The sequence below is a fragment of the Enhydra lutris genome, unplaced genomic scaffold (assembly GCF_002288905.1).
Source record: "Enhydra lutris kenyoni isolate GAN:26980312 unplaced genomic scaffold, ASM228890v2 scaffoldscaffold56, whole genome shotgun sequence".
Taxonomy (NCBI): domain Eukaryota; kingdom Metazoa; phylum Chordata; class Mammalia; order Carnivora; family Mustelidae; genus Enhydra; species Enhydra lutris.
Window position 1 is genome coordinate 9,527,680 of NW_019154140.1, and position 23,963 is coordinate 9,551,642.

The following is a 23,963-nucleotide window of genomic DNA, read 5'->3' on the forward strand; positions in this document are numbered from 1 at the left end:
ATGCACAAATCACAAATGGGTGGTTTGTTTTAGGGACAAAAATGTCAAAGCAGAACAGGAAGAAAAGACACAAGCAAAAACAGCAGCTACAGATGAAAACCAAAGGTCAGATTTCATGTCCTGGGCGGTTTACAAATCTGTCTTGCAGTTACATCTCTGCACGTAGAGGTGGTTTGTAATCCATAGTATCCTAAATTTGTTGAGCAATTGGATAAGCGTACTAAACACAAAACTGTGCTTTATACTCAATATCCTTTTTTAATCTCCCAAACAATCATATAAATTAAGTATGATTTCCTTTTTAAGATGAGAAAGTTGAGGTTTAAGAGAATATTTTGTCCAAGGTCACATCAGGGAAGGGCAAGATTTGAGATTTGAACAGAGGTTTATCTGACACCAAAGTATATACTGTATCAACTATTCTTTACCACTAAAACAAGGTGGGGGAGGGGCGGGGGGGGAGTAGGGTAGGGTGGTGAAAATTAATAGGTCAGAGGATACTATGTGTTAAACTTCTTAGAGAAAAAGAGTTAACCTGTAGATTTAGCCCTGAGGTTGACATTACTAATTTACATTTAATTATAATCCAAATCTAGAAAGGCAGGCATCTCTTTGTGACTAGTTACACAACAACAACAAGAGATTAGTATGCACAAATCTGGGGAAAAGTGCCACAGCAATTTAAAAGCACAAACAATAAAGAAACTGTATGGTTCAGGAAGATTTCAAAAAGGATGCACACAAGTTGATCTATATATGTGCACAATACACACCCTTTTTAAAAAGGAAAAATAGGGCGCCTGGGTGGCTCAGTGGGTTAAGCCGCTGCCTTTGGCTCAGGTCATGATCTCAGGGTCCTGGGATCGAGTCCCGCATCGGGCTCTCTGCTCAGCAGGGAGCCTGCTTCCCTTCCTCTCTCTCTGCCTGCCTCTCTGCCTACTTGTGATCTCTGTCTGTTAAATAAATAAATAAATAAAATCTTTAAAAAAAAATAAATAAAAAGGAAAAATAACAATCAGGTTTAAGGGGGTAGAGTGCAGGGGTGAATTTACAGAGGAAGTGAGTGTAAGTCCGAAATTTGAAAGATGTGTAGGGAAAGACAAATTAAAAAATCAGTCAGAGGGCCCCTGGGTGGCTCAGTAGTTAAGCCTCTGCCTTCAGTGGCTCAGGTCATGATCCCAGGGTCCTTGGACGGAGCCCCATGTGGGGCTCCGGGCTCGGCGGGAAGCCTGCTTCTCCCTCTCCCACTCCCTCTGCTTGTGTTCCCTCTCTTGGTGTCTCTCTCTGTCAAATAAATAAATAAATAAAATCTTTTTTTTTTTTTAAATCAGATTTTAGGGGAAAAAAAACCAACAGGAATCTGTAGCAATTAAAAAGAGGAATGTTTACCTCATACAAATATATGAAAACACAGATTCCATGAGAGAGACTGGTTAGTACTCATACCCCCAAAGAGCCCATACAGTACAAAATAGTACAATAATATAAATACAATCACATTTTTAAAAAACAAATAGCAAATTAAAAAGCAAATTTCCTTATAATTTACATTAATCCAATTGAAAATTTTAATTCATGTAGAACTTTTAAAACTCTGAATTTGAGAATGCAAATGCTATACTTAGGTACAATTTGTTGATTAGGCCTCTGTTCTTAAGGAATAACACAGAGGAGACCTGGAAGTAAAAAGGAAAGGTGAAGAAAAAGAGGAGGAAGTGGAAATAGATGGACGTTTAAGGTCAAAGGTAAATACAAGGTCATTAAACAAAGGAAGAAGGAGAAATGAAGAGGTAACAACTCAGAGGAAAAAAAAAGATGCTGATATCACATAGGGCACCTTTTTTCCATTCCATTTTGCAGTGGTAGTAAATTCTTCCTCATTTAAACCTTAGAGCTTGGGTAATGAAACAAAAATTTAACCACAAACTAAAAATAAATATTCTAGCTTTAGGGAAAGCCTTAGCCTACAAATGAGAACATAGATCATTTTTAGGAGAAGTAGAAGAATGATGCAGGATAGTCTGTATGAATTAGTACATAAGTGATACAGCTAGGTGGGGCATTTGTGCCATTCCTGTTTGAAATTGGTGTCCTGTTGAAACTGGTGTTCTCGTAACAGACCAGTAGAGGCCACAAACAGATCGAATTCCTATAGAGGAACCATCCATAGCCAAAGAAGCAGAACAATTCATTAAAATGATAAAACAGCTCAATTTCAGCTCTCTGATCAAGCTATCTGGCATTGTTAGGCATTGGCTGGAGAGAAAAGCTACAGTGAAGAGGGATCAGATCAGTCTTGACTTCACATATTTGTACCCCAAATTTGTTACTTTCAAAACCAAAAGCTGACCTTCATTCAATCCTTTACAGTAGTTTACAAAACAGCCCAAATCTCTGCAGCAATCCTGTCCAAAAGACTTGCTGAGGAGCCTGGGGGGCTCAGTCAGTTGGGCATCTGCCTTCCCCACAGGTCATGGTCTTGGGGTCCTGAGATTGAGCCCTACATCGGGCTCCTTGCTCAGCGGGGAGCCTGCTTCTCCCTCTGCCGCTGTGTGCTGCTCCCCCTGCTTGTGCTCTGACAAGTAAATAAAATCTTAAAAGAAAAAAAAATTTGCTGAGGAATACTTAAGGACAAAGGGTTGTTAGAACACTCCTTATTAGCATAAATTAGAAAGGACTAGTTCCATTTTGCCAAGCCCTCTTCACTCACCAAGCTTCCCCATGCTCCTTCAACCCAGTGGTGAGACACGCTCTACCCCTCACAGCATTCCTAGTACCTGACTCTACCTGGAGTCCAGGAATCAGAGGATCTGCCCCCTTGTGTGGACCCTTCTCCCGTCTCTCAGGCTCTGGTTGTCTTGTACTTGATGTAAGGTCCTCTCTTTCCAGCCACTGTGACCATTTTCATTTCCCCACCCATGAAATAGCTTCCTGAATAAGTCACTTATGTGGGTAGACATTCTTACTAGGCCATAATATTGGACAATCTTATTTTTAATAGCCGTATTTCTGTAATGACTAGGACTTAATCCTTGGGAGTCCTGCAATGACCTACCCACCCTTTCATTTTCCAGTAACTCCCTTTTAACTCTTAAGTCTTTATACAGCTGATTGTTCTACATAGAACCTACCCCTTGAAGGGAACAGTACACACAATACTCAAATAGAAGCTTGCTCCACTCCTCAGGAGGGTCTAAATTGAACCGTCCTCCTTCTCAAATACCATCACTCTAACAAAGCCAGTAAACCATCTACTCAGTTTAAATATCAACTGGCACATTGTTAAAAAGATAAAATCCTAGGACTGTATCTTAGAGGCACACGTAAAAAACTTACAAATTTGCATTTTTCAAAACGCACTTAACCTAAACAACATCTATAGGGAATGGCCATCTTTAAAAAAGAATGATGTAGAACTATAAATTCTAATAATAGATGTTCAAACTATGTTAAATACAAAAAGCAAATAGCAGGCCATTAGTGTAACATGATCCCATCTGAGTGTGTGTGTGTGTGTGTGTGTGTGTGTGTGCGCGTGTGCAAGAGAGAGGGAAGGAGAGAGATGGGGGTTTATTTTGCAATGATTCTCTCTTTAAAGATTTTTTTTTTTTTTTTTGACAGAGAGAATGAGATCACAAATAGGCAGAGAGGCAGGTAGAGGGAGAGGGAGAAGCAGGCTCCCTGCTGAGCAGAGAGCTCAACATGGGGCTCAATCCCAGGACCGAGCGGAAGGCAGACACCCAACCCACTGAGCCACCCAGATGCCCAATGATTATCTCTTTAAAGTGGGACTAGGAGGTAAGTAGAAAAAGTTATACTCCTCTTTATTGTTTGAATTTATCATTTTGTATATTATTTTTCATAACAAAAGCTAGTTTAAGATTTTCACTGAATTGAAATGGATCAATATTGATAAATGGATGTGATTCTTAAAAGCAAGTTGAATGATCACAATGTTCTACCACTATACCAATTCTTACCAATTGTATAGCATTGGCCCTATAACTACTTTATAGAGCTAAAGAAAGCCTAAACAACTTCCTGGTTAATTTGGGACGCGTGATTGCAAACTTGTATAAATTCATTTCTTTTTTTAAAAAGATTTATTTATTTGAGAGTGAGCATGCACAAGTGGGGATGGGCGGGGGCAGGAGGAGAGAGAGAGAGACTCTCAAGCAGATCCCCTGCCGAGCATGGAGCCCGATGCCAATGCCGGGCTGGATCTCATGACCGAGATCATGACCCGAACCAAAATCAAGAGTTGGACGCCGGACTGACTGAGCCATGCAGGCACCCCTATAATTTCTAAAAAATATACATATGTATGTATTTTTTCTATAGTAAATTTGAAGACTACTCTGAAAAACTCTAATAACCCTAAGTAAATTTGTGGTAATATAATGTAATTTGTGGCAAATATAGTAAAAAGACTTCTGTATGTCATTTGCAGTTAAGAAGAATCACAGATTCAGAAAGAACCTTAAAAGTCATCTAGTCCAACCCTCCCAGCCTAATATTGACAGGATAATAAAAAAACAAAACCAACAAACCAAAACAACCAAAACCAAAGAACTAACAGCAGTCTGCTGAGGACAGAACTGACTTCACTGAAACGGAGAAGTCCCAGGAACATAATACAACCAGAAATGTCCCCCTTCTGAAACAGGGACATCTGGTAATCAATACTTTCATTTAAAAAGTATTTTTGGCCTAATATGTTAAGTTACCCTGGTCAGTTTTTAAAAGTCATTTGACTTCATTTTCCAGTTTCAAAGTCCTCCATTTGTTTCAAACCAAAAGAAATCAGACCATATTGTGGGTTGCTTTTAATGAACAAAATTCTCTGTATAAAAACATTTAAACTTTATCAAATGCTTTAAAAACACACACGCACAGATCCAAATCCATTACAGAATCTTGGAACATTATCTTTTTTCACCTCAACATAATGTGTAAAGGGGATTTCTGGATAAAACTCTACATGTGAATAAAGACAACCCGTAGTCTTACACATGTGTGCACATACACACGCATACACACGCACAGACACACACACGCACTCTGTAGGAACTAAAATAAATGGGAAGAGTGTGACTAGGGTCGGAATGGATTTCTCATGAAGCTTATATAAAAGAACACCACGTAAGTAAAAGAATTTCCTATGCCAAGGAGAGATGCAGAGAGGGGAAATGGAAAGCAGGGGCTGGCCAAACGCATGAATAAATAGTCTGAGAAGCTCAGTCAAGAACAGTGAATTTGGGGAGTCATGGACGACCCCTCATCTTCACCACCTCAGTCTGTGATTCTGACAACTGATGATGCTTCAGAAGCACGTATGTTCTCGGGTTTTGTAGGTCTTGATTTGTTCTTCATTATTTAGGTGTGGTTTGTCCCTGTCAGTGGTTAATTCCTCAGCTGTCACGTGGCATTGCATCCTGTCCGCCGGCAGAGCCACGGTCAGAGATGGCAGCGAGCACAGGGTGTCATAAGGGTGGCATCGAGGCTTGCAGTTCAGACAAACCAGACTGCCCGGGTTTGGATTTCAGCAACGATGCTTGCTAGCTGCCTTCGCTCGGCAAGCCCCTTAGCCGCTCTATGTCCATGGCCTCACCTTCAATTAGGGATCATTATTACCTACTTCATAGAGGATTATTAAAGAGGAGTTAAACAAGGTAATCCACTTAAAGAATTTATCACACTACGAGGCACAAGTAAATGCTCAGTAAATGTTAGCTAAAATTACTATTAGTCTTGGTATCACAGGGCAACCAAAAGAAAACTTCTATTCTATCTCTGTATTTCTCCTCTTTGATGAGGTTTTCAGGGGCCGACTGTGGCAAAAGCCAATATGTATGATGCAAAAGAGACTGAGGATCTAGTCTTAGGAATATAGATGTTCGCTTTTATATTAGAAAAAAAATTACATGGCTCCGTATCACAAAATTTAACATCTTTCCATTAAACATCACACAATTCTCATCATCGTTATGCCCTACGAACACCCTAAATGGTGTGGAGTTTCTAATGTTACGCAACAACAACAGAGTCCATAAATTCTAACTAAGAAACAGCTGCAGAAATGCATGTTGGGCAATAATCTGTGTGTGCCACAAGAGCCTGGGCCGAGGGATGGCTGGGATTCTGCCTCCATGGCCTGGACTCCCCCACACACAGTCAGATGGGTCAGGTTCCTGCGACCTTCCAATCTCCATTAGCGAGCGACTCCCTTCAGGAGGGAAGCTTCCGAGGGGCGAAGGAAGCAGCAGCCACTGAGGATAGGATGCCTGGCACCTACTTCAGGATGATATGATAGCTATCATTGGTTTCTGCTGTAAAAGAGAGAGAGAGTAATCTTTAGTCAGCTCTAAAACACAGTGGGAGATAAAAAAATATGGTAAGGATCTTTTGAGAAGGGGAAAAAAAAAACAACAACCCACCAGCAGGACAAAGGGCAACATACTTATTATCACACAATACTTAGAATAAATACGCACTATAAAAACAACATGCCTTAATCTCCTCACTTGTCCACGGAAGGTGGGAGAGCGGCAGAGTCATCAGTCCGTTCTGATAATGGCAAGACGCCAATTCATGCAAAGGAACAATCTCCAAAGACATCATTTTCTCTACCTCAGATACAGTGGTTGATACTTTCCCTCTCTCCTCAAAGTTAATCATGAAAAACAACTCTTAAACTCCTCAGAGAGAGGCATCTGTCTTACTATTTTATTACCTTTCATTGTGTCCAGAATAAAACAGGCTTCCTCCTGAAAGTTCTGTATCATCTGAGAAAAGCAAGAAAAGGTGCTAATTATTAAAAACTTGGATTTGCTGCAGTTATTGAGACTGTATGACTTTTTATTATATTGGACTTAAGGAAAAAAAATAATCCTTTGTTTTCTGCCATTCAGGTTTTAAGTTTTAAAAGCTAAGCAGTCTAGGGGCGCCTAGATGGCTCAGTTGCTAGAGCATGTGACTCTTAATATCAGGGTCGTGAGTTTAAGCCCCTGCTGGGCATTGGAGCTTACTTTAAATAAATAAAATAAAACAAAACAAGATAAAATAAAATAAAAGCTAAGCAGTCTAAAACAAGTGATCTTAAAATTATAGGATCCATTTTTCCTGGATTTTTTCTTTTTTCTTTTTTTAAGATTTTAATTTTTTTATTTGACAGAAACACAGGGAGAGAGGGACACATGCAGGGGAGGTGGGAGAGGGAGAAGCAGGCTTCCTGCTGAGCATAGAGCCTGATAGAGGGCTTGATCCCAGGACCCTGGGCTCATGACCTGAGCCAAAGGCAGATGCTTAACAACTGAGCCACCCAGGCGCCCAGCCCATTTTCCTGGGTTAACCCCAAGACGTTGCAAGGGTACACAGACAACGGAGGCCCATTCGGGAGAACTGACTTCCAGGGCTTCATCTCCCATATGTACACTTTCCCAAAACTGCCCGAGCACCTCTTTGGTTTTCCCTACCCACTTTGCCTTCTAAACTTCCTTCTCCCATTTTATAAAATAAAGGCATAAGTTTTACCATCCTGGAATCCTACCAAGATGCCCTGTTCCAGTGTACAAAAGCCTCCAGGATGCCAAAGTGTGACAATGTGAACCTTAATGACTGGGTAACAAAGTCTTTTGTGAGTCATGTGGTTTCTAATTTTTTCCTTGCACCAAAACTGAAGACCGACCTAATCACAAACTGTCAAATGATAGGTGATTCAAAATAATTCTCTGTAACGTCACTATCTAATTTTTTGGCATCTAACTCCAAAGTTTAAAAAAAAAAAAAAATCCAGTGCTGTTTTTTTAAAAAACTCCATCCATTCCCATCTGTCAATTTGTGTGAATCAGATTCCATAGCATTATTATCTAGGGGGAATAAAACAGAACGGAAGTGGTGTTGAACGCTATTTCATTCTAGAAACCAGTAGAGAGTACTCAACTATACATGAATTAATGTGGGCAGAGCGGGTACGGAATCAGACAATCCCATCCATCTCTTTAACAGATACACTTCTAACACATTTTTCTTAATCTTTAAAAATTTACCAAAACATGTAATACATTTATGTTTATTGATTATATAATTATGGTGGTCATTCTATTCAGAAGAAATAATTTTTAAATTTTTATTAAAACAAATTCTTTTGTTGAAGCAAATTTGTTTCAAAGAAATATGGTAAGATAATTAACAAAAGATGTTTGCGCATAAAAACAGGTTATGGTAAGATAAAATTCTATGGGAGAAGTGAATGGAAATAGGAGTTCAAGGAAACAAAGAGATGATATAAAAACTCAAAGGAGGGACGCATGGGTGGCTCAGTTGGTTGGACGACTGCCTTCGGCTCAGGTCATGATCCCAGAGTCCCAGGATCGAGTCCCGTATTGGGCTCCCAGCTCCATGGGGAGTCTGCTTCTCCCTCTGACCTTCTCCTCGCTCATGCTCTCTCTCACTGTCTCTCTCTCAAATAAATAAATAAAATCTTTAAACAAAACAAAACAAAACTCAAAGGAAAGTATATTCATGTATTTTTTAAGACAGTGATGGTGGTATTACATCACTCTTCTATTTCGGTTACATGGAATATAGTTAGAAAAGTGATGTAACCATTTCATTTTTAAAGGTTATATAATATGCCCAGAAATGACATATTTTGCAACTACTTAAACTTAAAACAAAAAATTTTAAGTCAACCTAAAAATGTGTAAGGGGATACATGGTTTTTAAAAATTATTTTAGAAAGTAAGTAAGCAAAAACGTTTGAAAAGCCCTGGTCTAGTAAACAGAGCCTGTGCCCCAGGAGGATGGCTCTTGCTTCTGTCACATGCCCTGACAAACCTGACACCCTGTCATGTGGTGATCCAGCTGTACTGAAAACTACCTCATCACTAATGAGCACATGGATTCCTGTCGGCCCCTGCTTGTAGATCTGGCTGATCTGGCGAGGGGAAATGCTGAAGAGCTGAGCGATTTTTTCTGTCAGTTCAACAGCTGTCAGTTCTTCTAAATAGATGGCATGGTACACTGCAAAAGGGACAGAGCAAAGGCAGTCAGTGCAGGTTTCTCTGCTCTTAAAGGTAACCCGATCACGAGGAATGCCCACCTTCCTAAAGGACTCACAGACTGCCTGAGTTCAAACCCTGGCTTGGCCACCTGCTGGCTGTGGGACTGGGGTGAGTTACTTAACATCCCTAAGCCTCATTCTCCATCTGGCGAGAACAGTAAATGTACTGCAGAGAAGAGATACTGGTTGTAAAAATTAAAGCGTGTCACTGTGCTGAGAATAGTGCCCGGTAAGTATGAGGAACTCAATAAACGTGAGCAAGGACGATTCTTCTAGCAAATGCTGGATCTGCCGTCTGAGGACTTCCCACTGCACGGGCTTACACGTCACCTCCTCCCCCTTCCGGAATTCGCGTCCTGGCCTGTCCAGAACGACCTACCGAAGAAAGTACCATTTGAGTCTCCGTCCTCATGCTTCTGCTGCTGCTGCTGCTGTTGCTGCTGCTCCCTCAACTGTAGGGATTCCTGACAAACATAAATGGTTAGCCTTGGGCGCACCATCCTGAGGAGGAAAATAAGGCTGTTAGTCTTGCGGTTTTCGTGGGAAGCACATTTTAAAGGAGAACTTGTGTGTCTAGGTTAACACTGGAGAGCGGAGTTGAAAACTGGCAGCCCGTGGGCCAAGGAAGCTCGTCTGCTGTCTCCTTAGCTCTCCACTGGGGCGTATGTGTGTGCACGTCCATGTGTGCTCGTGTGCGTGTGTGCATTTTAACTAATTTGTTCCAACATCGTATAAACCTCTGCCATTTTGGCCTTCCTTGAAAAAACAAATCTGGCAATCTGAGACCCTTACTCTTACAAGGAAACGACTGGGTGTTCTCCTTGCATGATGCACGCATTCTTCAGTAGACTCCAGATTTGACTGTCACTTGTTGACGTGTGGCCTCTGTGTCATTTGGGTTTATGACCTTTGATGTAAACATTAGAAATATTCGAAACATGGGAGCCACTGTTGCATGGGTCTTGTTCAACATACACCTTCTCCTTAGAAGCACCACTATAAAACGGAGAATCTTATTTCCCTCATTACCGTCTCCTAAGTAGCCTGAGCTTTCTGTCCCTTCTTACTTCTTAGACAATGGTATTCAATTACCTCTTGATCTGATCATCTCATTCCTATTTCAAAATGCTCTTTTATTTTTTAAGAGAGAGAGAGCACGTGTGTGCGTGTGTAAGTGGGTGGGAGGGTTACTGGGGCAGGAGCAGAGGGACAGAGAGGGGCTCAATCTCATGACAGTGAGATCATGACCTGAGCTGAAATCAAGACTTAGACACCTAACCGACCGCATCACCCAGGCGCCCCTTAAATGCTCTTTAAATAATATGTTACAAAAATGAAGATCCAATTGTTTTTTTTCTCCAGATCACCCACCTCTGAATTTTTCCTCTTTAAAATTTCCAAGATTAGAGCCAACCTGATTCAACAATCCTTGTGATGTACCCAAACAGAACAGTTCACAATCTGTTTCATTATTTAGTCACTGATTTGGTACGGTGGCAATAAGCTGTATGTTTTTCCCATTAATACTATTACCTACTTGAAACTGAAAAATCCTACTTGAGACTGCAATTACTCAGTTTTACAATTGTAAGTGGACACTTAAGTAATTCCTATCCAATTCAAGAATGACCGCATCTCTAGTTAAAATGGACTCGGGACCTTTGGGCACTCCTCCTGCCTGGAGTGCTTTTCCCTCATATGACCCCATAGCTTCCATCCTTCTCATAATTCATTCAGTTTAAGCACCCCCACCCCACAGAGGTCTTTCCTGACCATATTCTGGGTACTCCATAGGTTATAACTTTGTTTTTGCTTATTTGTTTGGTTTTTCTTCAAAGCACTTATCACTATTGAAAATATTCACTGTTCATATTTTTTTCTCTCCCCATTAGAAAGCGAACTCATAATAATGGGTTCCTTGTTGGGTTTGCTCACCAATGCATCCCTAGAGCCTACAATAGTACCTGGCTCATAACAGAGATGATGAGTATTTATCAAATGAGAAAACTACTTAGAAATGAAAAAATGGGATATCATGAGGAATTCCTTGGATCAACTGTAGGAAATGATATTTTTCATCTTCGTTTATTTGGTACATAGCTGGCATTCAAAAAAAGAATGTTTTGACAAGATGTAGTGAGCTGTGCAAACAGTACTGTGAAGAGTCCCTGAATCCCAAAGTATCTGAAATTCAACCTCACTGATATTTTCACACTAATTACATACCGGCCTTTTAATGCATTAAAAAGTCGGATTCCGTCGGCAGGGCCACAGATTTGGATCACATCATCTCTAGTTAGTTTCAATAAATCTGCCCCTGGAATAAATATAAAAAAATGGGTGATAAAGGCAAAGGCGGTCTTTGTTAATGACCACTGAAGTGACTGTTATTTTTTTTTTTTAAGATTTTATTTATTTATTTGACAGAGAGAGCACAAGTAGGCAGAGAGGCAGGTAGAGACAGAGGGGGAAGCAGACTCCCCGCTGAGCAGAGAGACTGATGTGGGGCTCGATCCCAGGACCCTGAGATCATGACCCGAGCTGAAGGCAGAGGCTCAACCCACTGAACCACAGAGGTGCCCCTGAAGTGGCTGATATCTTAGAGTCCAAATCTTTTGCATGGTACATAAGCCTGTCCAAGATCTGGCCTCTGTTTCCTCTCTCACCTCAATTGCCACCCAATTAACTTATTCACTTAGCCCTATGCTTGCATCATACAGATGACGTCAAAGAGCAAGTTGTTCCTCCTCCCTGAAATATCCTTCCACTCTCTGACCAACAGACTCCTCCTCATCCCCCAAGATCTACCTCGTGCATTACACGTGTTCCCTAACCAGACACTCCCCCAACACCCTGCTTCATACCACTTATCGACTGTATCACAACTATTTACTTATCTTTTTCAGGGTTTTAGTTTGATTTTATTTGGGTTTTTGGTCTGGGTTTTTTTTGTTTTTTTTGGGCTTTTTGTTTGTTTGTTTGTTTGTTTGTTTTTGCTACTAGATGGTGAATGATGAGAAAGTATGCCTTACCCGTTTGTGTATTCCTACCATACCTGGTACCCAGAAGGTGCTAAATAAAAGTGGAATGTTTAAATAAAATACAATATAGTGACATCAAGGGAGACATTTCAGACTACCTACAAACGCCCTTGATAAAACACTGTACAGAATATACATTTTAAAAAGTATTGTATAGAATAAATATTTTTAAATTAAAGTGAATTTAAACTAAGAAGTATCTCTTTTTAAGTATTTCACAGCACAGATGCTGCTGGTGAGAAAGTCTGAAGGGTTCTATGATACTCACTTAATCCTAAAAACGTACAAAGATCTCTCCTTCCCTCCCTCACTCGCTCCCTTTCTCTCTCTCTCACACACACACACACACGCCCTCACATGGATACTAGGAGGCTCTAGAATGTAAAGGAATATCCTGTGTTGGGAAAAACAAAAGGACAAATAAATTTAACCTGAGAAGTTTGTAAAAAGCCTTGTGAACGTAGAAAAACGATTTCGATGCAACCACTGCTGAGCTTCCTGAGGTGTGGTTGTTGGCAAAAGGTTCTGAAAGAGAAAGCACGCATTTTCTTTTTCTTTCTTTTTTTAACTAAAGAAATTTATCTCTTACATCATTAGGTAACACAGAGCTAAACACACCCACACTCAGACAGGCCTAGTTTGCTTGGAAGTTATTTATACCTCATCAATCTTCTTTCCCTAACCATGCAAGAAGCCCATGGAATTCCATCCTTATCTTCCTTACTAGACCATAAGCGCTTTAAATCCGGGGGTCCTGCAACAGCTTTTTTCACTTCTCTAATCCCCAGCATAGTATCTAGCTCACAGTCAATATTCAATAAGTGTCTGTTTCCAATAAGTGAATAACTATTACTCCTTAAAAGTTGGGCATTTCTACTGAACTGCACAGTTATCAAAGTATTAGTAGACATTGCAAATGACTTACATTTAATTTTAGACTTACATCTGTGACTGGAGGGGGTGGCTCTGGCTGGTGGTTTGGTGAACCATTTCTAAGGAAACATTGAAAATGAAAAGGATGAGTCCGTGACACATACAAGGGTTCATCATCTCACAGTAAATCTCAAGCCAGAGATTTTTTTTCTTTTAAGATTTTATTTTTAAGTAATCACCCACCCAATGTGGGGCTTAAAACTACAACTCTGAGATCAAGAGTTGAGTGCTCCACTGACTGAGCCAGCCAGGCACCCCTCAAGCTAGAGATTTAAAGGAATCTGTACTCTCTCATAAAGTAGTCTTAGTCTGATAGTCAATCCTTCTATTATCTGTTAATGTAACATTAAGATTATGGGGAGAGGGGAAGAAACTGTCACTTGCAACATTTTATTATTATTGGACAAATTGAAAAAATATAAAAATTTCAGTAAACTGGGATTCATCAGATAAATTATGGCATGAAGAATATTTAATGTAAGAAATTTATAACAGAAACAAAAATATCAGAAGATAAAAGTAATCAATATATTACTACTGTATCAAATATATAAATATACACACAAACATATACAGGAAAAAAATACCAGAAGAAACTTTATGCAATGCCATGTGATCACATACATTTATAATGAAAACCAAAATAATTCTTTTTATTTTTATTTTTTTTTTAATTTTATTTATTTGACAGACAAAATCACAAGTAGGCAGAGAGGCAGGCAGAGAGAGAGAGGAGGAAGCAGGCTCCCCGCTGAGCAGAGAGCCTGACGTGGGGCTCGATCCCAGGACTCCGGGATCATGACCTGAGCCGAAGGCAGAGGCTTTAACCCACTGAGCCACCCAGGCGCCCCCAAAATAATTATTTTTAAAGGAGCTTCGAAATTAGTGCTGCCTAATTAATGATCCACAAACTATCTCTACACCCTCTGTTTTTCCCTATATTTCTTTTTGTTCTAAGGATTGTCCCTATTTCCTAATGCTTACTTCTTTTATGGGAGAGAAATTTGAGTCTAATAAAAAAGTAATGACAAAGAAAAGAGAAAAAAATTTTAAAACACAACTCTTAAATTCTGTAATATTTATAACTGCACAGGGGAGCTGGCTCAGTCAGAAGAGTATGTGACTCTTGTCTACGGCCATACCACCCTAAACGCGCCTGATCTCGTCTGATCTCGGAAGCTAAGCAGGGTTGGGCCTGGTTAGTACTTGGATGGGAGAAGAGTATGTGACTCTTGATCTTAGGGTTGTAAGTTCAAGTCCCAAGTTGGGTACAGAAATTACTAAAAAACTTTAAAAAACATAAAAAACAAAAATAAAATTGCCTCTAAGTAGATTGCATAATCCATTTGGATGGTAAGATATTTTTCTTTCAAAATAGATCTTTTTTTTTTTTTGCCTTAGCTGCAAAATTCAAATTCAGTATTTGAATTTAGTAATTAACTTATCACCAGATCCTACGTATCTATTCCCTCTATAACTTCTACCTATTTTCATTCTTAACTGTTATATTTTGAATAGTGAAGCTACCTAATTACTTTTAGAAGCAGACTGAACATAGAGCCTTACATAGATTAAAAAAAAAATACAATAAAAAAAATCACACATTCAGTAGCCTATTTCAAATTTCAATATGACCTATGTGGAATAGGTATTAAATGCTAAGACTAAAGACAACTTATTTTAACTGGCATAGGCAACTGTACCAACTTTCAAGTATCTCTGATGATAAAAGACAATAAAGCAATATTAAACACATCCCATAGAGAATTCTAAAACTTCATTTTACCTATCCCCGCCAACCTTCTTCCCCAATTATCAAAGATCCATAATTATTAGGTATTAGGATCACTCTTAAAAAGTAACAAAGCAGGGGCTCCTGGGCGGCTCAGTCGGTTAAGCCTCTGCCTTCGGCTCAGGTCATGGTCCCAGGGTCCTGGGATAAAGCCCCACATCGGGCTCTCTGCTCAGTGGGGAGCCTGCTTCTCCCTCTCCCTCTGCCTACTCTGCCTCCCTCTCTCTCTGTCAAATAAATAAATGAAATCTTAAAAAAATAACATTATTAACAAAATAAAAAGTAACAAAACAGAACTTTGCGTTTGTTTAACTGTTTCTGTTCCTGAGGACCACTCGGGTAAAAGTATGTGCAGGAAGTGAAATGACCACAAGATAAGCAGTGACAGGGAGGAGTGAAAAGCCCAGAAAGCAAGTCTCTGAATCACGAAAAACTGACTATAAGTGCTGTTTTTTTTTCTTTAAATGCGGTTTTCTTTTTTTTTCCTTTTTTTAAAGATTTTATTTATTTATTTGAAAGACAGAGATCACAAGTAGACGGAGAAGTAGGCAGAGAGAGAGGAAGGGAAGCAGGCTCCCTTTTGAGCAGAGAGCCCGATGTGGGGCTCGATCCCAGGACCCTGGGATCATGACCCGAGCTGAAGGCAGAAGCTTTAACCCACTGAGCCACCCAGGTGCCCCTAAATGCTTTTTTCTAATAGGAAGAAAAAAGAGGAGAAAGGACTGCATAAAACTCTTTCCAGTCACTTCTGAAGATAATCCAAACCTCAGTGAATCCATGGATCCATCAAAGAGTGATCAAATAGAAAAACTTACTGATTTAGAAAATGTTTCTATATGAGAAGATAATGAAAGAAGACATATTTAGGACAAACACAACCTAATTTCATTTCCCACACTTACCCTTCCCCAAGAGAAAAACTGCTGTGGGAACTGTTGAAGCCGGGTGATGGGGAATTATTGACATACGTGATCTCAGGCCATGGAGAACACTAAAAACAAAGAACAACTTAAACACGGAAAAAGTGCATGTGACCCCAGTGTCCCCCCAAAACATTGTTTCTTGAGTAACACATCTTGATTGGCATATCTTAATTGTACAGAGGTCCCTATAATGAAGAGAAAAAATACCCAGGACAAGTAAATCTTGACCAGGCTAGAAGTTATGTTTGTTTGTTTTTTTAACTGAGATATAATAGACATACAACACTGTATTAGTTTCAGGTGTATAACATAACGATTTGATATACATATACAGTGTGATATGATGAGATTTTCCTTTAAGAATAGAAAGTACTGACTAACATCATCACTGGAAGAAATCTTTTCACCTCTGTGAGTATAGTTGTCTCATAAGAAGGCTGGTATTTCTCCTTTTCGTGAGGTGTCCGTTTCTCCATTTTCTCCCGATCTGTTTTTTGCTTTCTGTCTGCACCTTTGGGCTGGAGAGAGCAATGTTTTGTTTTGACCCAACAATATTATTTCTAAGAGCTTAAACAGTCCCATGAGAAACAAGGAGGTAGGTACAATGATGTAAAGTCAAGATGTATCCTTGCATCGAAGTCTGAAAAGCAAATTTAACTGTGGATGGAGCTGAAAAAGAATGAGAGATCTATAGCTGTGGACATGGAAAGATCTCTCAGCACACAGCTAACTGAAAAAAGGCAAGCCTCATAACAATTCATACAGTACAATCCTATTGATGTTTCGAAGTAAATATGTGTATACCTATGTACATGGGTATATAAAAGCACAAAAGAGGACCAAAAGGATACATGCTAAATTGTCACCGTGGCGACCTCCAGGTTGCCAGGTCGCCAGGTCGCCAGGAAAGGTTGGGAAGTCAGGGTAAAAGGGGTAAAGGGGGACTTCGGTCTGAATACATCAGTATTAATCAACCTTTTGCAATGATAATACATTTATCCATATGATAAAAACAAATAAAGACCAAATTAACAAAAGAAAGCCAAGTACCAATGGAACCAAAACTATTAACATTTCATAATCTGTGAGCCTTTACAAGAGCTTGTAATCTCAACAGACTTTAAGAGCTCTCAGTGAAAATCCATGTTTTAGCCTCTGGCATCTCAGGGATGATCTAAAGAACTGTAGCCTAGACTAAGTTTCCACAGTTGTTGAAAAAAGACAAGCTTACTTTGACTTAGTAGCTAATGTTAAAACTGAGAGATGAGGGGAAAGTATACAAGGGACAGCAGAAGGTCCAGGAATACCTTGAAGACTTTGATCTGGCAGCTGGCTGAGTGTAAGTGCTCAGTATATTCCCCGTTTTCATTTTCCTTGAAGGTGTCGATTTGTACTCGGAACGGCACTCCCTTTTCTCCTCCATGCTTCCTCATAGTGAACTCTGTGCTAATGCAGTGTACCTATGAGGAATACAGCATCCAGGTTTCAGTACTGCTAGCTAGCCACATCAGTCAACAGTATTTTCTGAGCAATTAACAGCAAAACCTTTAAAAACACTATGAACACGTATTAAAAAAAACTTTTATGCTAGGTGAACCTGGCTGGCTCAGTCGGTAGAGCACATGACTCTTGATCTCGGGGATCATAAGTTTGAGCCCCACACTGGCCATAGAGTTTACTTAAAAACGTCTATGTAGGGGTGCCTGGGTGGCTCAGTGGTTTGAGCCTCTGCCTTCGGCTCAGGTCATGATCTCACTGTCCTGGGATCGAGCCCTGCATCCAGCTCTCTGCTCAGCAGGGAGCCTTCTTCCCCCACCTCCTCTGTCTGCCTCTCTGCCTGCCTGTGATCTCTGTCAAATAAATAAATAAAATCTTAAAAAAAAAAAAAAAGTCTATGTAAATAAAATCTTTTAAAAAAAGACTTTTAGGGGCTCCTGAGTGGCTCAGTTGATTGAGCACCTGCCTTCAGCTCAGGTTGTGATCCTGGGGTCCTAGGATCAAGTCCCACATTGGGCTCCCTGCTCTGAGGGGAGCCTGCTTCTCCCTCTGCCTCTCTCTCTCTGTCTCTCATGAATAAATAAATAAAATCTTTAAAAAAAAAGTTTAGGGGTGCCTCAGTTAAGCTCTGACTCTTGATTTCAGCTCAGGTCGTAATCTCAGGATAGTGAGATCAAGCCCTGTGTTCTGCATTTAATTCCGAGTCTCTGAGATTCTCTCTCTTCCTCTCCCTCTGTCCCTCCCCCTGCTTGTGTTTGAGTGCTCTCTCGCTCTAAGAAATAAAATCCTTAAAAAAAAATTTAAAAATTAAAAAAAAAAAACTTTTACTCTCTTTTTGAGCTTAAAGAATGTATATTCTAATGGAGGAAATAAGGAAGCTTAATTATTTATAAATGAAAGTAGGAGAGCCTGTCTGGCTCAGCCAGTTAAGTGTCTACCTTTGGCTCAGGTCATGATCCCAGGGTCCTGGGATCGAGTCCCACACCTGGCTCCCTGCTCAGCAGGGAGCCTGCTTTTCCCCCTCCCTCTGCCATTCCCCCTCCCTGTGTTCTCTGGCTTGCTTTCTGTCAAATAAATAAAATCTTTAAAAAAAAAAAAAAAAAGTAAATATACAGATTCAATGCTAACAAAAGCTACTGGGAGGAACTAAATTCATTAATACAGAGTTAATATAAAAGAGAAATGATTTCTGTTAGTAAAAGTTTCTTGGACTTTAAGGTAGAGTTTAGAAAGCACAGCACCATCCATGCTGGAAAAACAGCAGATATGAAAACTCACAGGCAATAGTGGGGAAAGAAAGGTTTGTAAAGGCTTGCTTGCTACTGCATAAAGTGACGACCCTAGTGAATCTGAACAGTGAAACCTTGACTGACCAAATATTAGCTTAGGTAAGTTGCTAATTTCTCTAAGCCTCAAAAACTATTTCTACTCCACAGGATTATTGCTCAAAGTTTTAAATAAAATCACATATACGAATTGTTTACTTAACAGAGTGACTACCTAATGGGACATAATAAACTATAGTTTTCTATACTACCAATAAAAATTTTAAAAGGAGTCTACCCAACAGACATAATTGGATATGTAAAACAAAATTAAAGCATAAAGATGTTCGAAACAACTTTATAGATAATGGAGAAAATTTAGAACAATCTAAATGCTAAATAATAGTGAGGCTATAGTGCATCCAAAGAATGAAATATTATATAGCCATTAGCAAGCTTTTTGTTGTTGTTGTTGTTGGTTGGTTGGTTTGCTTGTTTTTTATTTTATTTTATCATACAAATAAATTGGGGAAGTTAGAAGGGCCATTCAGACACTCCTCATTGCCCTCAGGCAAGTATTGAAGAGTCTGGACTTGACAGTCAGGATGCAACCCTGTAAAAATTTCAAATTTGATGTGTTCTATCCTTCAAAAAACAAACTGGTAGGGGCACCTGGGTGGCTCAGCAGGTTAAGTATCTGATTCTGGATTTCAGCCCTGGTCATGATCTCCGGGTCCTGGGATGGAGCCCTGCAACAGGCTATGTGTTAATCGGGGAGTCTGCATGGATTCTCTCCCTCTTCCTCTGCCCCTCCCTCTGCTCGTGCTCATGCACTCTCTCTCTCCTAAATAGATCAATGTTTTTAAGAAAGAAAAAGAAACAAACTGGTAGTAAGAGATGCTCTTCATAACTGGAACCCCATCTGCAATGCCCTACCTGAATAAACACAGATGTCCTCTTTGCCGGGTCCCACAGGAACTCCACAGTATTCAGTTGGGTTGGATTAGCTCTAGGATCGATTATACCAACAGACATTGGGATATCTGAGAAACAAAATGGTAATCACTGAATAGTTCCAAGGGCTACTGGGTTTAAATAAGATAGCACGGGTTGTTTTATTATTGGTCCCTAGTTACCAAGATTTTTACGTATCACACCCTAAACCTCTTTTTGCCAATAAAAAGGTTTGATTAGAGCTAAAATTGACCTAAGTACTTTCCTTCTGAGTATCTTTTCTCCATTTTAAAAGGCTTTTAAAATAGGACAATTTAAACAGTTTCCTTTTAACCTGCCAAAATTCTAAAGATAGATTTAGTCTACAGACTAGCTCTAGTGTCATGAAAATTGTAATATAATCTGCTTCACTTACAGTTTTAGGTTTAGTGTTACTGACAGAAGTACACTAACAAGACTACTATAGAAAGATAAAGCAGAGTGTCTGAATAAAGGCAGAAGCATTGTATTACAGATAGAAGTGGGAAAAATTTAACACAGAGATTGATGCTGGCCTTAAAGTCATCAAATAACCTTGTAAAAGAGCAAAAAATCTGATACTCAAGAAGGAAGCAAAAATGAATGAGCTCTAGTAGAATTTTGCTTTCCACTCTACATAGCATATACTTAAATATCATTTCCTGTCTTCTCCTATTAATATTCCAACTGGGGAGAGAAAGCAGGCTGATATTTCTGATCATAACTGTGCTAACACTATATTACCGTTTTACTGTCAATCTAAACAACAAGGTGGGTCCAATAGTGGGTCCAACAGTGTTAGTTGTATTGGATTTATCCTAAGGGTAATTTATCAAATGGATATCAGGATTATCTGTACAAGAATCAGTGTTTTCTCTGGTAAAATCAGTAGGTACTTAGAGTTGTTTAACAACTATGTTTGCTAGTAGGAGATAATGACCAATAAGAGATCAAAGACATAGATACCAGGAATAAAAGTACATTCATGAAGAGTGACGGCATGTATGTTTGTAAAGGAACTTCCCTTAAGCCCTATGATTTAAGAAAAATAAATTCTACTCTATGTAGCAAAGCAGGAGGGGGAAAAACCTAAACTGCAAATCAAGAGACATAGATTCTAATGCCAGGTCTCTTACTTTAGGTAAAACAAACCACTAATCTGCCTCTCAGGTATTAGTAAAATAAAGAACTTGCAGCATTTGGGGAAAAAAACCCGGCCCCTTTTACATACATGCAAAACAAAGTATCAAACCCTGAATAGCCAAAACAATCGCGAAAAGTAAAGTTGAAGGTGTCACATTCCCAGATTTCAAAACTTACTACAAAGTTACAGTTATCAAAAGAGTGGTACTGGCATAAAGATGGAGACACAGACAAACAGAACACAAGAGAGAGCCCAGAAATGAGTCCTCACAAACATGGTAGATTGATGATTGACAAAGTTGCCAAGACCATTCAGTGGGGAAAGAAGAGCTGCTTCAACAAACGGTGCTGGGAAAACTGAATATCCACATACGAGGAACGAAGGTGAACTCTTACCTTATACCACATTCAAAAATTAACTAAAAAATGGGTCAAACACTAAATGTTTGATCTAAGGCCTAAAACTATAAAACTCTTGGCAGAAAACATACCAGGAAAAGCTTCATTGGGTTTTGCAATATTCTTAGCTATGACACCAAAAGCATAGCCAAGGCAATAAAATTATTAAATAAACTGGACTACATCAAAATGTAAAACTTTCATGCATCAAAGGACATTATCAACACAGTGAAAAGACAACCCACACAGAATGGAAGAAAATATTGCAAATCACGTATCTGATATGGGGTTAATATCTAGAATACATAAGGAATGCCTACAACTCACAACTACACAAGAACAAAACCAACCAATCAGATTAAAAAATGAGGAAAGGATTTGAATATACATTTCTCCAAAGAAGATACATACATGGCCAATAAGCACACAAAAAGATGCCCAACATCACTAATCATTAGAGAAGTATAAATCAAAACCACAATGAGATAACCACTTCACATCCATTAAGATGGCTACAATACAAAAAACCCAAAAAACAAACAAAAAAAACAAAAAAAACAAAACCAGAAAAAGCACATGTTAGCAAGGAGGTAAAGTATTTAGAACCCTTGTTCACTTCTGATGGGATTGTAAAACATGCAGCTGCTATGGAAACAGTATGACAGTTCCCCCCAAAATTCAAAATAGAATTACCATACATGATCTAACAGTCCCATTTCTGGATATATACCCAAAAGAACTGAAAGGAGAGACTGAAATAAATATCGATATACCCATGTCCCTAAACTCCATTATTCACAATAACCAAAAGGTAGAATCAACCCAAGTATCTACTAAAGGATGAATGGATAAACAAAATGTGGTACAGATACACAATGGAGTATTATACAGTCTTTAAAAGGAGGAAAATTCTGGGGCGCCTGGGTGGCTCAGTGGGTTAAGCCTCTGCCTTCGGCTCAGGTCATGATCTCAGAGTCCTGGGATGGAGTCCTGCATCAGGCTCTCTGGCAGGGAGCCTGCTTCCCCCTCTCTCTCTGCCTGCCTCTCTGCCTACTTGTGATCTCTCTCTGTCAAATGAATAAATAAAATCTTTTAAAAAATAATAATAATAAATAAAAGGAGGAAAATTCTGACGCATACTACTATCTGGGTGAACCGTGAGGATTAGGTTAAGCGAAATAAGCCAATCACAAAAAGACAAACACTGAATGATTTCACTTATATGAGACACCTGGAGTAGTCTCAGTCATATGGACAAAAGGTAGAATGGTGGTGGCCAGGGGCTGGGGAGAAGAAGAATAGGGCGTTACTGTTTAATGGGTACAGAGTTTCAGTTTGGGAAGACGAAAAAAGTTCCGGAGATGGATGATAGTGATGGCTACATAATGTGAATACACTTAGTGTCACTGAATTATTTACTTCAAAATGTTTTATAATGCTAACTTTTACGTTATATATATCTACAACTAAATTAAAAAAAAACAAAAAGAAAAATAAAATCACCTTAAAGGAATAGATGCGACTGTTACGGAACTGAAGTGTCTACACTTCCAACTTCAATTCTGGTATGACCATCCCAGTAATTTTTTTATGCTTAGTCAATAACATTTTGGGGTTTATGCTGATTGAGCCACTGCGGCGCTTTGAATCAATGTAAACATCAAGTAAAGAACACCAACGCTGAGACCATACCTATAGACATTTCCTGGGCAAGAGATTCCCTTAACTCACCAATGTCAAGAATTCTATCTCCAGGTCGGTTCCACCTCCAGCCCTCCAGCTGCTGATGTTCAGTGTACTGTAGCCGTCGGTCATGGAACACTACACGGAATATACTCTAAACGGAAGCAACGAAATCAAATGATAATAGGATCCTTTAAAAATCAGCGCTGATAAAGGAAAACTACCAGCAGTCACCTCCAGTTGGTTTCTAGATACAATCTAAAATTATTTTTCTTGAGATCTGTTTCACTCTAAAACCCATCCCATCCCAAACTCTATTTGAGGGTAAATTTTATAATTGCTCAGATATAAGCTTTATAGTTAACTGGTACCATATTTAAAACATCAGTCCTCATGGACTAAGCATAAAGGACTCTTACTGGAAGCATTTCTACCTGTCTCTACTGTTACCATGTAATATTCAGCTCAGCTCTTCGGGTGTATATGAAAAGCTCAGCAAGTACCCTGCTTGCTAACCCACTACACAGCACTGAGGGTAAGCAGGGGTTGTATCTATCAACTTTCCTTTTGTTATTCTTACTTTAGAGAGGTGGTTATTAATAGCCTTCCCGCTAACTTTTACCGCAGCTGACCAAATTTCTCTGTTCCAATTGTGCTGTGAATTCAATGCTCTAAGTCTAGACTAAGAAAACTGTTATTTGTCAACAGAGCTCCCTGTTTTTCTTGCTACTAGACCACGTATCCAAAAAAGACACTGGAGTTTCTCTAAAAATCTGAAGAAGGTCCCTCTATTCCACCCCAAAGAAGTTCACTGAACCAGGAGACTACTGGGACATGGAGTAGTAAGCCTTCTGTCTTTGCAACTCTGAAAAGTCCATGTGAATGGAGGGGGCTCATTCTCACTCCAAAGAAATTAACGGTTTACCACTCTGCCAGCAAACTATAGTAGCTAAGAGACAGCACCAAGCCCTTTATGGAAGCAAAAGAACATGACCCAAAAAGAGTCGGTAAAAGGATATTGTGCAAAGGAATGATTTACTCATTTTCTTTTACCTTCACCAACTTGCCATTAATTTCTGGAAGTTCTCCAAGTTTCCTATTGTCTAGCATACGAATTTCATAAGACTGTCCTGGAAGAAAAAGTAACTATATATTATATTCATCATAAATTAACTTTGTAAGATTCAGAAAGAATAAAATTCAGCTGGTTGAATATACAAGAATATAATCTTATTAGTATTAGTAACAACT

At 39.3% G+C, this 23,963-nt stretch overlaps 1 protein-coding gene across 9 annotated transcripts in view; it reads right to left on the reverse strand.

The window, feature by feature from the left end:
- Window positions 1–4,813: 4,813 nt before the first annotated feature.
- The window catches only part of LOC111157914 (transcription factor CP2), a 56,329-nt gene continuing 37,179 nt past the window's right edge, over window positions 4,814–23,963 (reverse strand). The window contains exons 3-15 of one of the 9 annotated variants that reach the window (XM_022519645.1): window positions 23,766–23,842; window positions 22,761–22,866; window positions 19,452–19,558; window positions 17,061–17,213; window positions 16,161–16,271; window positions 15,733–15,821; window positions 13,049–13,097; window positions 12,537–12,630; window positions 11,291–11,381; window positions 9,456–9,565; window positions 8,882–9,024; window positions 6,734–6,785; window positions 4,814–6,329 (exon numbers count right to left, since the gene is read on the reverse strand). In XM_022519645.1, coding sequence (XP_022375353.1) covers window positions 6,292–6,329; window positions 6,734–6,785; window positions 8,882–9,024; window positions 9,456–9,565; window positions 11,291–11,381; window positions 12,537–12,630; window positions 13,049–13,097; window positions 15,733–15,821; window positions 16,161–16,271; window positions 17,061–17,213; window positions 19,452–19,558; window positions 22,761–22,866; window positions 23,766–23,842 — 1,220 coding nt within the window. In that variant the 3' untranslated portion in view covers window positions 4,814–6,291. Of the gene's footprint in view, window positions 6,330–6,733; window positions 6,786–8,881; window positions 9,025–9,443; window positions 9,566–11,290; window positions 11,382–12,536; window positions 12,631–13,030; window positions 13,098–15,732; window positions 15,822–16,160; window positions 16,272–17,060; window positions 17,214–19,451; window positions 19,559–22,760; window positions 22,867–23,765; window positions 23,843–23,963 lie in introns of all 9 variants that reach the window. The other 8 variants (XM_022519644.1, XM_022519643.1, XM_022519642.1 and 5 more) reach the window with 8 other exon arrangements.